Raw genomic sequence first — 14963 nt, 5'->3', positions numbered from 1 at the left:
GGAGGAGGAGGAGGAGGAGGAGGAGGAGGAGGAGGAGTAGGGGGAGGGGGAAGGGGAGGAGGAGGGGGAGGAGGAGGAGGAGGAGGAGGAGGAGGGGGAGGGGGAAGGGGAGGAGGAGGGGGAGGAGGAGGTGGTGGTGGGGCGCCCCCACCTCCTCCCGGGGTCTGGGGGGGCAGAGGCAGGCGCTGGGGGAGATTGAGGAGCAAGGCACAATATTTCTTCCCTTTCCCCCCTTGCCGGCTTCCTGGAGAGGCCGAGGGCGCGCGCCGCCCGCCCGCGGCTCGGTTACTACTATTGTGGTTCTTACGGTGCTGCTGGTGATCCGGGCTGTTAACCGTGGGGAGGGGGCTGTCCATCTGTCCGGCCTCTGATCTGATTGTTTTTTTTTTCCTTTTCCTTCATTTTCCGGTCTCTTCCCGCTGTCTTTCTCCAGATCTGGGAAAGTCGAGCGACACGGGCGCGAGGGATGGGTTCTGGTTTGTCCTCTCTTTTTCTTTTCCAGTACAAACCTAGAATTCCATTTTTTTAAAAAAAATCTTGAATGCTTTAATTTTTTTAATGTAAATGAAATGATTATTAATTAATTATGATGATTCCTGTGGTTGTTGTTTTTCGCGCCGGCCTGGTGCGGCGGCGCGCGCCGCTGACGGCTGCAGCCTTGTGGGGTGTTAGGGGGAGGAGGGGGGCGGGCGTCCTTTTCCCATCGCACCCGAGGTGTGGGTGCCTTGGGGCGCTCTCGCTCGCTCTCGCTCGCTCTCTCTCTTTATTTATTTATTTAAACAGATCCCCCTCCCCCCCCCCCCCCCCCCCCCCCCGCCGTGGGTGGGTTGGGGATTGCCTTAGATTCCTGGCGGGTTATTTTCTGCCTGCCCGGCTCCCCCCTCCCCTGCCCTCCCTCCTCCCTCCTCCCTCCTCCCCTCCCCCCCCGCGGCCCCGCCCCGCCCCCGCGCGCCCTCCTCCCGCCCCTCCCTCCCTCCCTCCCTCCCTCTCCCGGGGTCAGCCAGGAAGATGTCCCGAGCTGCGGCGGCGGCGCCGGCGACTGCGATGCCGCTCCGGGGCTGGGGCCGGGCAGCAGCGCCCTTGTGAGCCCCCCGAAGCCCCCCCCGGAGCCCCCCGAGCCCCCCGGCGTCGCCCTCGCGAGCGGAGCCGCCGCCCGATGGGCTGGGTCCCGGGCTCCGCAGTGGCAGGTGCGGGGCCGGGCGGGCGCGCGGCGGGTCGCGGCGGGGATGGGGTGGGGATCGGGGGGCCCGGGGGGCCCGGGGGGAGGGGGCCGGGGGGCATCGCCTCGGCGCCGCCTCCTCCCGCCGCAGCTCTCCGCTCGCCGCAGCGCCCCGCGGCTCACCGCGCCTCTCCTTCCCCGCGCAGAATGGCTCGCTTCGGAGACGAGATGCCGGCCCGCTACGGGGGAGGCGGCGCGGGCCCGGGCGCCGCGGCCGGGGTGGTCGTGGGCGCCGCGGGCGGCCGCGGAGCCGCCGGGGGCAGCCGGCAGGGCGGCCAGCCCGGGGCGCAGAGGATGTACAAGCAATCCATGGCGCAGCGGGCCCGGACCATGGCCTTGTACAACCCCATCCCCGTGCGCCAGAACTGCCTCACCGTCAACCGCTCCCTCTTCCTGTTCAGCGAGGACAACGTGGTGAGGAAATACGCGAAAAAGATCACCGAATGGCCATATCCTTTGCCCCGGCCGGGCGCCCGCGCCTCTCCCCGGCCCCGTGCCCCCCTTCCCCCTCCCCTGCCGTCCCTCCATCCACCCCTCCACCCCTCCATCCACCCCTCCATCCATCTCTCCATCCACCCCTCCATCCATCCCTCCCTCCCTCCATCCACCCATCCCTCCCTCCCTCCATCCTTCCGTCCACCCTTCCATCCATCCATCCATTCCTCCATCCACCCCTCCACCCATCCCTCCAACCCTCCTTCCCTCTTCCAGCCCTGGAGAGAGACCCTGGGATCGATGGGAGTTGTGTGTGTGTGTGGGGGTGGTCTTCTGGGGTTAAGCAAGATCCCCCCACCTTGGAGTAGAGCAAAGTAGGGCTCCATCCTGGCAGTGCTGAGCCCTGGGGTACACTTGGCGGTGAGCTGGGGGCTTGGAGAAGGTGAGCGGTGCTGAGTGCTGATGACACCCCAAGTGTGGTCAGGGTGGGTTCCGGAAGGGGATGGAGGCCTGAGGGTAACGCAGGATCCTTGTGGGGGCTTCTGGAGTTTGGATCTTTGAACCCCTGCTCCCCCAACCTCCCACCCAGGCAGATCCCCCCTCCAGGAAAGCTTGGAGGCTCCCAGGGCCGCTGTGATCCTTCTGGGGTGACATCCTGGAGGGGAGCCCTTGCCTGAGTTGGGGACCGCTGGAGTCCCGCTTGCAGGGTGCTCAGGGCCCCCTGCCGAGGGTTGGAGGTCCACTGATCAGACAGCTGGCCAGCTTTTGGGGGTGCCAGGACCCACGGGCCCAACCTGCCTTCCTGGGGCTCCTGGCCTGTGACAGTCCTATGTGGGTTATTGTCATAGAAAGCCAGGGTGAAGCAGCCGGGCCTTGGGCCTGGCTTGTGTTTTAGGGAGGCCCAGTGGCACCTCGAGAACCAATCTTGGGCAGATAAATGCTTTTTTTTTTCTTTAATGAAAAACATGGAGGAAAATGGGTTAAAAAGATAAACCCCAACATATGTTCCTCGGTGGCAATATTACCAAAATACACCCCCCCTTTTCAGGCTTCCAGGTACCCACAGAGTAGAGAGCCCGGCGACTGGCACGAAGCGGGCTGGTGAGCGGTGCTTTCTTGTCATTATCTAAGCGTGACCCAGATTCCAAGTAGGGGGGCCACACCCTGCTCCCCGGGCCTCCTGGCCACCCTTCAGGGGGTCCCCATCCGGTGCTTCTCACCTGCACCCCAATGCCACCCTCAGTATGGCAAAGATGGGGTGGCATGCCCCCTCACCCCAAGGTATAGCCATGGCCCCCCGACCCTGGTGTGTGTGTGTGTGTGTGTGTGTGTGTGTGTGTGTGACTGGTGTGTACTCATTCACCAGGTCCGGGCCCTTTAAGGTTTGGGGGTTGCTATTTAAGGATGCAGGTTGATTTATTTCTGGGGTGGCGGTGGTGGCTTGGGGCCGGTGTCTTCTTGGGAGGGGGATGAAGTTTTTGGACTGTGCACGATCTGTGTGAGCTGGAGGAGAATGAAGATATGGCCGGCTGAGGTGCTATTTTGGGGTGGCGTCCCTCTTCCTGCCCATGCTGGGTCCCTGGCTGCTCCTCAGGGCGGGATCTGGGTTTGTGCCGTTGAATGGTCCATCTTTTTGGCCAAGGTTGCTTGAAAACTGAAATCTCCACCCCCCCCCCCCAAAAAAAAGCTGGTAAAATGGAGTTCTGATCACTCTGCACATTTTTTGGGGGGGAGGCTGAACAATTTCTGTTGGAGTTGGGGCTTTCTTGCCTCCCTCCCTCAGAGCCTGGCTTTGGGCCTTTTAAGAGGAAGAGAAGGAGGTAGAGCCGTTCATGTCCTTACCTTACCCTGAGCAGGCTTGGTGCCTGCACAGCTGGTGGCTGTTGGTGTGGGAAGGGGGTGACGGGCCCCCACTCCCCGCGATGGGGGGGGGAAGGGGGGAGGAGAGGTTGGGGTACAGGAGCTTTTGTTTGACCAACTTGCCTAAGGAGAACATCCTTGTTCTGGGCAGACTTGGGCGATGAGTTTGTGCTTTTGTATTCCCCCCATTCTCTCTCTCTCTCTCTCTGCAGAGTTTTATTCCTCCCCCCCCCCTCTGGCACGCGCGCCTCACCCCATCACCAATCTGTCAAAAAAAACTCACCCAGCACAGAGATTTGATTGTTTTTCCTTCTGTTTTTGGGTCCAGGAGGCACAGGCTCTGGGTAGGCTGGGTGAGTGGAGGCCAGCGCAGGGCCAAATGCCAGGGAGCCAGAATGCTGGTGTGTGTGTGTGTGTGTGTGTGTGTGTGTGTGTGTGTGTGTGTGTGTGTGTGTGTCCTGGGATTTGAACTCAAGGCCTGGGTGCTGCATGAGTTGTATTTTTGTTTATTTGTTTTCTTTTCCTCAAGACTGGTGCTCTACCATTTGAGCCACAGCTCCATTTCTCACTTTTTTGTTGGGAGAGGTGGTTCATTGGAATCCAAAGTCTCACAGACCTTCCTGCCTGGAATGGCTTTGAACCATGATCCACACCCTCCTCCACCCCCAAGATCTCAGCCACCTGAGTAGCTGGGACTACAGACATGAGCTACCAGTACCTAGCATGTGCTCAGCTCTGTCTGGACCTGTAGCTAGGCTAAGAGATCAATCATAAGCAGGTATTCCAGAAATTTCTCTGCACATCTCTCTCCCGCCCAGTAGTCCAATCCCAGACAAAAGTGATGATTGTTCTGCTTCCTGCCCCTCTTCCCCCACCACCCCAGGCCACTGAACACTTTGGAAAAAGTACACAACCGGCCTGGCGCTGGACCTTTGTAAGTGACCAAAGGTGGTACCTTTGCGTCGTTTTGTAATACTGGATCACATGACCCCCCCAGCAATTGATCAATCGATGCCCGTGGTGTGTATTTCCTGTCTGGTTTTCCCACCTTTTTCATGGCTGCATAATAGATCTTTTGGGAAAGAAAGGGTGCTGGCGGAAGGCTGCAGGTGGCGGGGACTGCAGCGGCCTCTCGCCGTGTGTGGCACTGTGAACTCGGCCGTGATGGCGGAACTTCAGTCCAAACACAAACTCAGAGATGGTCTTGCCTGTGGCAGACGGGGCCTGGCTTTCTTTCTCAGCAGGGAGGAACATCTTATTCCTGAGCCCCTCAGGCTGAGCCCTCCCCATGAGAATTAGTGTGTGTGTGTGTGTGTGTGTGTGCTGGTCTTGGGGCTTGAACTCAGGGCCTGGGCACTCTCCCTGAGTTTTCTATGCTCAAGCCGGGAGCTCACCTCGTTTGAGCCACAGCTCCTCTTCTAGCTTGTTTGGTGGTTCATCGGAGATAAGAGTCTCATGGACTTAACTGCCCAGCCTGGCTTCCAACTGTGATCCTCCCCCCCTCAGCCTCCTGAGTGGCTGGGATGACAGGCGTGAGCCATGGTGTCTAGCTTTAGGGATCATCTTAAAGAAGAAAACCCAAATGGAAACATGTGTTCACCTTTTTTGAGGCAATAGGAATGTGCATGATCAATCCCACCCTGTCCTGAACTATGGAATGTTCTAGAAGGTTCTAGAATAAGCGGGCAGAAGGACAACATGAGCTGTAGGATCTTTCTACGACATAAGCTTGGCTGGTATTTTCTAAAAGAACAACATTCGGAGAAATAAGAATCAGCCTGGCTTTTCCACTGGGAATTTTTTTTTTTTTTTTGGTCTTAAGTGGAGAACAATCTGTTACCCAGAATTTTGAAGTAAAAAAAAAAAAAAGATGGGGGGAGGGGAGAAAAAGAAAAACCTATCAGAAAGCAAATTTACAAAGTTTTGTTTTGTGTTTGTGCCCTTGGGGGTAAGTCCCGGGCCTCACACATGCCGCAGTGGGTGTGCTACCTCTGAGCTCTCGAGTAGCTGGGGCTACAGGCGTGAGCTGCGCCGGCGGTGGGACCTGGAAGCTCAGGGGGTTCCGAGCAGTTTCTGTTCCCGATGTTTTACACTTCTGGAGGGCATCATAAGTCCAGGAGAATCTGTTCGGTGGCTGGTGGCCCATGGAGGAGGTGGTGATCGCGGGAAGCCTTGTTAAAACGGGCCCAGCAGACTTGAGATGAGAGCTATTGGTGCTTTTGCTTTTCTGATGAGGTGTTGCTTTTTGCCCTTCCTTTCTCCCTCCCTCCCTCCCTCCCTCCCTCCCTCCCTCCTTCCTTCCTTCCTTCCTTCCTTCCTTCCTTCCTCTCTCTCCCTCCCTCTCCTCTCTCTCTCTCTCTCTGAGATAGTGTCTTGTGATGTCACCCAAGGCTGGCCTCCGATTTGTGATCCTTCTACATCAGCCACCCATGCACTGGGATTATAAGTAGGCACCACCATGCCTGGCTATACTTTTGAGTTTTGAGGTTTGTTTGTTTGTTTATATGCAGTTGTAGCCACCATCCAGATGGAAATATGGAACAACTCCCTCAACCCCAAAATATTTCCTGGCTTCCCATTGAGTCAGAACCCAGCCCCTTGTAACCCATGACCTGATTTCCCCCTATGCTCTGCCTTTTCCCAGGTGATATATGATCTATCTATCTATCAACCATATATATATATACATATACATATATATGTGTGTGTGTATAGAATCTTGCAATGTGAAGCTTGTGTCTTTCTGGTGGTGCATGGAGATAATGGTTTATCCTTTTTCATGGCTGTGTAGTATTTCACAGTACCAACGGACTCCAGTTTGTTTCCCTGGAGGCATTTGGGGCGTGTCCAGGGTGGATGATCATGATTGGAGCTGCCCGATGCTGACGTTTGGGCACTGAGGAATCTCATTTCGTTTCTCTGTCTGAGTTAGGTTGTTGGTTGAGTGCAGGAAGAAACATCTACCTTCGTGTTCAGCATGGAGCCACCCACAGCCTGTGTTTTGGGGGGTTTGGGTGCAGAAGGTGTGGATGTGGGTGGAGGACTTGGAGGAACAAAGATCTCTAGGATGGCTGGACTTTTTTTTTTCTTTCTAAGAAAATCCTTTTCTTTTGGGGGCTCCTCCCAGAAGCGAGCGCATGGGCATGTTTTTCCCTGGCCCAAGGTGGTAGGGTGGACTTGAACCAGCAGTGCTCATCATCGTCCATGCGGTTCTTTGGGTGTGGGGGGGTAGAAGTGTGGCTAGGAATGGGGGACTTGGGGTAGGAGTTGGGGCACTGCAGCTACCCCCACCCCTCGGTCTGACTCCTTAGTCTGAATGTGGAGTTTCTTTAGCCTCTGGGCAGTTTGTGTTCTCAGATCTTTCTGGAAGCATTCAGGGGAAAGAGATGTATCCATGCACTTGGCCCACTTTTTTTTTTTTCCAGTCCCTTCGGTGGAAGATAAAATTAATTCTCTTCCTCCCCCTGGGCCCCTCCCGCTGCAGAGCCGTGGAGAGGAGGTTTAAAGGGTGTAATTAACTCCCCTGCCTCCCCTCCTGCTGCCCTCCTCTGTGTCCTTTGGTGCTGGTCAGGAGTCCAGCTCAGAACGAGTCTGTGTTCAGGAGTTCGCTGTCTCCCCTTTCCCCCCTGGCACCCACTGCAAATTCCATAGGAGAAAGTCGCAAAGATATTAGTTTTGATTTTTGCTATTCACCCAGCATAGTGGTACATGCCTGTAATCCCGGCCTTTGGGAAGCAGAGGAAGGAAGATGATGAATCCCAGGCCAGCCCGGGGCTCCATCATGGGACCCTGTTTCAAAAACACAATAAATCAACCCCCAGGCCACACATGAGCAGAAAGCACTTGGGGGTCTTGGCTCCACCTTAATCCCCTGGGCACCTCTCCTGCCTTCCTTCTCCCTGATTCTCTGAGAGTTCAAGACATGTTCCAGAGAGTTTGATTTCAAAACCCACAGAGCAAGGCCAGCACCCATGGCTCGCGCCTGTAATCCCAGCTACTCAGGAGGCTGAGATTGGAGCATCTCAGTTCAAACCCAGCCTGGGCAGGAGAGTCTTATCTCCAATGAATAAGCAAAAAACCATAGTGGAGCTGTGGATCAGTTTTGAGCTAAAAAGTCACATAAGAGTATGAGGCCCTGAGTTCAAGTCTTAGTGTCGGGACACACAGAGAAGCAACTTTAAGCCATTACTTATTTCCTCCCTTCCCTTCCCTTCCTCCCTCCCTTCCTCCCCCTCCCTCCCTCCTTTCTTTCTTTCTTTCTTTCTTTTTCTCTCTTTCTCTTTCCCTCTCTTTCTCTCTCTCTCTCTCTCCCCCTCTCTCTCCCTCTCTCCCTCCTCCCCTCTCTCTCTCTCTCTCTTTCTTGGTCGTGGGGCTTGAACTGTGGGCCTGGGTGCTGTCCCTCAGCTCTTCAGCTCAAGGCTAGTGCTCTACCACTTGAGCCACAGAGCCACTTCCAGTTTTCTGGTGGTTTATTGGAGAAAAGTATCTCACCGCGTCTGGGAAGGCGGCTCAGTGATAGAGAGCTTGCCTCGCATGTATAAGGCCCTGGGTTCGATTCCTTAGCACCACAAGCGGAAAAAGCCAGAAGTGGTGCTATGGCTCAAGGAGTAGAGTGCTGGCCTTGAGCTGAAGAGCTGAGGGACAGCGCCCAGGCCCAGAGTTCAAGCCCCATGACTGACCAAAAAAAAAAAAAAAAGAGAGTCATGGACTTTCAGATCTCAGGCTCCTGAGTAGCTAGGATGACAGGCATGAGCCTCTGTCCCTGGTTTAAGCCATTAGTTTCTAATCCCTGAGAGAGGACAGGGGTTCGGCCCACTGCCTGGCCAGCATCTGGGGACTCTGTCCAGGAAAAGGCAGAACTAGTTGGCTTTCCCACCTTCTCCCCCTTAAAAAAAGAAATCTGAGCAAATTCTAACCCAATATTTTAGTGAACTATTTTTATTAAGTTTGCAGCAAACCCACGAGGAAGGCCACAGTTCTTGCCCTGACAGTTCACGGGGGGAAAAATTTCCTGCTCTTGTAAAGCTTCCTAAAAGCAGCTGACAAGAGCAAAAGTGATGCTGGCACTATGAAGTAAAATGTGTGATTGCATGCAGATCAAGTTCTGATGTCAGGGGCTAGGCGCATAGTGCATGCCTGTAATCCCAGCTCCTTGGGAGATGGGAGGCAGGAGGATGCGGATTCCCTGACAGTATGTGCAGAAAATGGTTGAGGACTCATCCTAATTCATAAACCAAGCACAGTGGTGCACTCCTGTCACCCCTGGTCTGAAGGAACTAGAGATGGATTGTAGTGAATGCATAGCCAGCCTAGCTTGCTTAAAGAGTTACTAAAGCGGGCTGGGAAGGTGGCTCAGTGGTAGAGCGCTTGCCTTGCATGCCTGAGGCCCTGGGTTCGATTCCTCAGCACCACATAAGCAAAAAGAAAAAAGCCGGAAGTGGCGCTGTGGCTCAAGTGGTAGAGCACTCGCCTTGAGCTGAAGAGCTGAGGGACAGTGCCCAGGCCCAGAGTTCAGGCCCCATGACCGGACTTCCCAAAAAAAGTAACTAAAGCAACACTAGTTGGAGTTGTGGCTCAATTGGTAGAGCACCCACCTGCCTAGCAAGTGTGAGGCCCCGAGTTCACTTCCCAGCATGTGGCTTTATCTTCTGCTCAGCCTGGGAGACTCCTGGTTCTTTCTTATAGGTGCGTAGTGGTATGGTTACAGCTGGGGTTAATTAGTGACCCCATCTCTAATCCCCAAATGCCTGACTTCTTTAAGAAGCTGCCTGTCTCTGCATAGACCCACAAATGACATGTAACTCAAGGCCTGGGCCACTGTCCCTGAGCCTTTTCACTCAAGGCTGGTGCTCTACCACTTGAGTCACAGCTCCACTTCTGGCTTTTTGCTAAGTAAGTGGCCATAAGAGTCTCATGGACTTTCCTACCAGAGCTGGCTCAGCCTCCAGAGTAGCTAGGATTACAGGTGTGAACCACCAGTGCTCGGCTTTGCATTTCTATTTGATGAGAGAATGATTAGGTAGTTCTTCAATGTCTTTTAATAATATGCATCTGATTTTTCTTCTTCTCTGTACTTTTTTGTTGTACTCCATTTTATGCTTCTGAGAGTTTGGTTTTTTTTTTTTTTTTTTTTTTTTAGTGTAGCTGCCGGTCATTTCTATTTTTCAGTGCTGTATAATATTCTGGGATGACTCAAACATTGATATGTCAGCTTTCCCGAATGATGTGCATTTGGGATGTTTCTTGGTTGTTGTTGTTGTTGTTATTTAGCTACTGTGAAGAGTGAGAGTGTGTGAGTCAATAATTTGTGAATGAATTAACGAAGTCAGGGCATTCACTTGAATGAAGCTGAGTCAGTAGACTTGTTAGCACTTCAGAGACACCAGCTGCATGCTGTATGAACATACACCTCTTGTATTGGCTTGCATTAAGCTCACCATTAATGGGCATGGCTCAGTGCTAGGGGGCATGGCTCAGCAGCAGGGCCCTGGCTCCATGATAAAGAGCTTGCCTAGCCATCCCTTCCCTCTTCCATTCTCAGCATATCAAAACAAAGGAAGTGACTAGGTCTCATGGCAGGCTTTTGAAGTGTGTTGCCCTGCCCCTTCCTATGCTCTTGAGAGAGCGGGTAGGTGGATGGATGAAGAATGGGTCGATGAGTGCAAGTAGACGGATGGATGGATGGACAGATGGTTAGGTGGATGGATGATTGCATGCAGGGATGGATGGACAGATGGATTGATGGACAGATGGACTGGTGGACTGAAGGATGGGTGGGATGAAGGAAGATGGATGAGAGGCGGATAGGATGGATGAATATTTGGTGGCTGGGAGATTGGGTGAGGATAGGTAGATGACTAAATGAACTGGCTGCTGGCTGAGAGGTGTGTGGACCAATGGGTAGATGGATGGTGAGTGTTTGGAAGGGCTGGTGTACGGGTGGATATGTGGGCATAGATAAGTAGACAGGCTGACCCTGGTTAGATTGGAAAGCGGACAGGTGGGAAGAGGGGAGTTGGGTACCCTGGGTGGAGGTGAGTGCTTGGCTTTTCCCTCGGACTTCTGGGGTTCTTATTGACTTGGGGATGGTCAAGTGTCTCTGCTTCCGGCCCTGCGGTGCCTTTCCCAGTGACTATTAAATGCCACCTGCTTTTATGGACGCCAGCAGCATTGCATGTTTTGCCAAACACCTCGAGTTAGCATTTCCTGGAGGTAGAAGACAGGGATTTCTGCTTCTATCCCTCAGCTCTCCCTAAGCCGTGTCTTGCTTGAATATTTAATTGGATAATGATGAAGAAAACAGCGTTTTTGACAACTCCTATTACAATTTTGGAGACACCTTGTTTTTGGTTTGTTTCAGCACTGGGACTGGAAGTGGGATTTCTTTGAGTTTCCTCTGTGTGGGTGGGTCAAATAGTAAGCAAATCATGGTGGATAGCTGTCTGCCAGGCACACTGGGCACACACCTGGGATGGTTATACACCAGCCAGAGGTTAGATGATTCCCATGCACCCACACCCCTGCATTTGGTTGGTTGCCATCACTTCTATTCTCTCTCCCTGGCATTCTGGGAGAAAGGATGGAGGTCTGGACACATGGATGAGCAGATGGATGGACGGGTGGATGAATGATGGATGATGGATAGGTGGGTGGATGGGTAGATGGACAGGTGGCTTGATGAATGGTGATGAACGGATGATGGATGGGTGGGTGGATGGATGGATGATGAATGGTTGGATGGGTAGATGGATGGATAGATGGTCAGTGGATGGATGGATAGGTGGATAGAGGGATGATGGGTGGTTGGATGTGTAGATGGATGGGTGGATGATGGATGATGGATAGGCGGGTGGATGGGCAGGGAGATGGATGGATGATGGGCAGATGGGTGGATCTGGCCCCTGTTTGGTGTTCAACCCCTCCCATTCTCTGCTCTTTGCGCTAAGACAGCTCATTTGCTTCTCAAGGTGTTGGCCTTGGCTCTTTTCTCGTGCCTGAAGCACTGTTGTTCAAAGCTGGCCCAGTAAGGGGCCTCTCTTCCTCTTTATTTTTTGTGTGTGTCATGGGACTTGAACTCTGGGCCTGGGCGCTGTCCCTCAGCTCTTCAGCTCAAGGTGAGTGCTCTACCACTTGAGCCACAGCGCCACTTCTGGCTTTTCTGCTTATGTGGTGCTGAGGAATTGAAACCAGGACCTCATGCATGCGAGGCAAGTGCTCTACCACGGAGCCACCTTCCCAGCCCTGAAAACATTTTCATGTGTTTCATCTCGTTCCTTTCTGCCACTCACTCCTCTGGGAACATACCAGTGCTGCCCTGTGCAGTTGCTCAGGTTGTACACTGCCCCAAAGCACCCCATTAACACCTCACGGGCATCAGAGAGCTGTGTGTTTATTATGGCAGTATGGGAACGGAGGGCAGCTCAGGGGTCTTTATTGTGACCCTTTGTGACAGATGACCCTAACATCCTGAGAATGGATGTCTTGTTGAAATTCACACGCCGGTGCTGTATGGGTTGGTGGTAACAACCCAGAACCCAGATACCATTCGTATCTGATGGTATTGTACTCCCTGTGGCTGCCATAGCGGACGAGGCGCTGTCCTTGGTCCTGATTTTGCTTTTCAGGACAGAAACCTGGTCTCTGTACAGCTAAAAACTGTTCTTAGTGCTTTCTTGGAGTCTAGGAAGGGATTTTCTTTCCCCCAGAAGCCAGGTAGATTGTGAGAATTGCTGACAATGGCCAAAGATCATCAATTCGCAACATTCCTGGGTTCCCTGCTGCACAGTTACATTTGAAAACTGGAGGTGGTGGTGGTGATTTTTCTTTCTTTCTTTCTTTCTTTTTTCTGTTCCTGAGGGAAACTTTTGGCAAAAGTTTGAAGCCATTTTTGGTAGTCACGAATGCCGGATTGTGGGGGGGGGGGGTGAGGAGATACTGACACCTAGAGGGGTAGGAAGCAGGGGGTATTTAAAGCATCTGCAAAGGCCCGGGGGCAGCCCGCAGACGAAGGAGTTATTCAGCCCCGTGTGGTGAAATCCCTGCTGTCAGGATGGCCTGGAATTTCTTTGAGGGGAGTGGGTGGATGTAGGGTTTTGGGGGTGACTTAAATTTAATTTACAGTTTGTCTTCCTAGCTGGGTGTCGAAGTCAGTTTTCTGTGAACTTTAGATCCTACACGCTCAACAACAAGCCTGCTACAGACAGATTCGTTGATATAAATATAGATGAGTGTATGGAAGGCAATCTCAGCTGGAGTTGGAAGTGTTGTCATGAAAGCTGCCACTGCTCCCGTTTTCTTCCTCCTCTTCCTCCTCCTCCCCCTCCCCCTCCCCCTCCTCCCCCTCCTCCCTCTCCTCCTCCTCCTCCTCCTTCTCCTCCTCCTGTCGCCTGGTTCTGAAGGCATGCCTCACTTTCTCTGGGCTCTTGGCATGATGAATGCTGCCCTCCATCCCCATACTCAGGGCTTAACACCCATCACCATCTACCTTTCCACTCACCCACCCACCCACCCACCCATCCATCCATCCACTCACTCATCCGTTCATCCACATGCCCATCCATCCATCTACCTACACATCCATCCATTCATCCAACTATCCATCTCCCCATTCATCTATCTATCCATATATCCATCCACCCACACACCCACCCATCCCTCCATTCATCCATCATCTATCCATCAGTTTCTATTAATCCATCTACCTACTCCATCTATCCATCCATCCATCAACCTACTCTATCCATCCATCCATCTACTCACTCATCTGTTCATCCTCATGCCCATCCATCCATCTACCTACACACCTGTCCATCCCCATCCATCCATTCATCTACCTATCTATTGGTTCATCTATCTATCCATATACCCATCCATCCATCCATCTATTCTCTATCTATCTATCCATTCTCCATCCATCTAACATCCATCCACCCATTCATCCATCTACCTAGTTCATCCATCCATCCATCCACTCACTTATCTGTTTATCCATATGTCCATCCATCCATCTACCTTAGGCTCTTACGTGCTGGGGTTATAGGTGTGTACCATGATGCCTGACCTTTATAGCATCAATTCCTCCAAGCTCTCTAATGTTTAGCTCAGGTGGAGGGTCATTGGGTAGTGAGTAGGTGGTTTATCATTGGAGCTGTGTGACCTCTGGGTGCGCCGCTTGGCCTCTGTGGGCTGCAGGCTCCTCCTCTCTGTGTCTCTGGGCCTGCCGGCACCGCCCCGCTGGTCTGTGATGAATCAGTGGTTTGACAATCCCGAGTGCTGAGCCCAGTGCCTGGCCCGGGCAGTCAGCGCTCCCTTTGTGAATGAGTGCTCGTTTCCAGAGTAGAGGTCAATGGTCTGGCGGCTGTCTAATAGCTAGAGCTCAGCTCCTGTTTAAAGCGAGTTTTGATGTGAGCTTTTTATTTTCCTCATTTTTTTTAAAAAAAAGGAAGGCTGGAGGTAGAACTCGGGGGTAGCGGGCTTGCCTAGCATGCCCGAGGCCCTGGGGTCCGTCCCAGCCGCACCCATCAAAACAAGACGGAAGAAAAGAAAGCCGAGGCGGCATGCGCGTGGCGGTACATGGCTCCATTTTTCTGGTGTGTGTGTGGTGCTGAGGATGGAGCCCAGGCAAATGCTCTCCCGCCAGCCACGCCCCACGCCAGCCACGCCCCCGTGCTAGCCACGCCTCCAGCCAGCCACGCCCACCGCCAAGGAACCCCTGGCCCCATCGCTGAGCCACACCCACCACAAACCACGCCTCTCGCCAGAGCCACAACCTCTCAACACAGCCACGCCCACCCACAAGCCACGCCCACCGCCTCCTAGCCACGCCCCCACCTACTTTCTTCTGCTTCCCATATTCCGTTTGGCGCGTTCGGGGCGCAGCCATTGAATCCCAGCGTGTTTCCTCCACCCCGGAGGGACCCCAGGCTCACCAGCCCTTGTGCCCCATTTCTCCCGAGGGCGTTTATCTACCCGCGTGGCTTGGAAGCGCCTGGCGCCCGCGGGGCCCCGCGGATCCTGGCTGATCCGAGCAGCGGGCGCCGTGTTCCGCGCGCGGCGCTGCCACCGACCAGAGGCTCAGCCCAGCTGGGTGTCTCCCCGGTAAATGTTTAATAAATGAGGCCTACAAGTCCTCTTTGATAGTGGAGCTAATGAGGGGCGAGAGCCGCAGGCGGCCAGGTCCCGCAGCCCCGCGGCTTCCTGGGCACCGGAGCTGGGCAGGAGGCCCGGCGTGGAGGCCGTGCGCCGCCGTGGGCGGCCCGCTCCCGGCCCTCCTGCTTCAGACGCTGTTTTGATCACTTGATAAAAATGTATTAGGGTGGAGGGGGGGAGAGGGAGGGAGGGAGGGGAGAGGGGGGGAGGGAGAGAGGGAGGTAAGGAGGGGGAGAGAAGGGGGGAAGGAGGGAGAGGGAGGCGCGGTAGAGGACCAGCATGGTAGTGCATGCCTGTAATC

At 54.0% G+C, this 14963-nt stretch overlaps 1 protein-coding gene across 1 annotated transcript; it reads left to right on the top strand.

The window, feature by feature from the left end:
- The first annotated feature begins 1366 nt into the window (after nt 1-1366).
- LOC122102660 (voltage-dependent P/Q-type calcium channel subunit alpha-1A-like) lies at nt 1367-14615 on the top strand. The gene is made up of 2 exons (XM_042673395.1): nt 1367-1712; nt 14470-14615. The coding sequence occupies exons 1-2, from the start codon at nt 1367-1369 to the stop codon at nt 14613-14615; spliced, it is 492 nt and encodes a 163-aa protein (XP_042529329.1).
- The last annotated feature ends 348 nt before the right edge of the window (nt 14616-14963 follow it).

The sequence above is a fragment of the Dipodomys spectabilis genome, unplaced genomic scaffold, assembly GCF_019054845.1.
Source record: "Dipodomys spectabilis isolate Male_0828 unplaced genomic scaffold, ASM1905484v1 ptg000824l, whole genome shotgun sequence".
Taxonomy (NCBI): domain Eukaryota; kingdom Metazoa; phylum Chordata; class Mammalia; order Rodentia; family Heteromyidae; genus Dipodomys; species Dipodomys spectabilis.
Note: the sequence above shows the minus strand (reverse complement) of the source record. Positions and strands in the feature narration are given on the sequence as shown.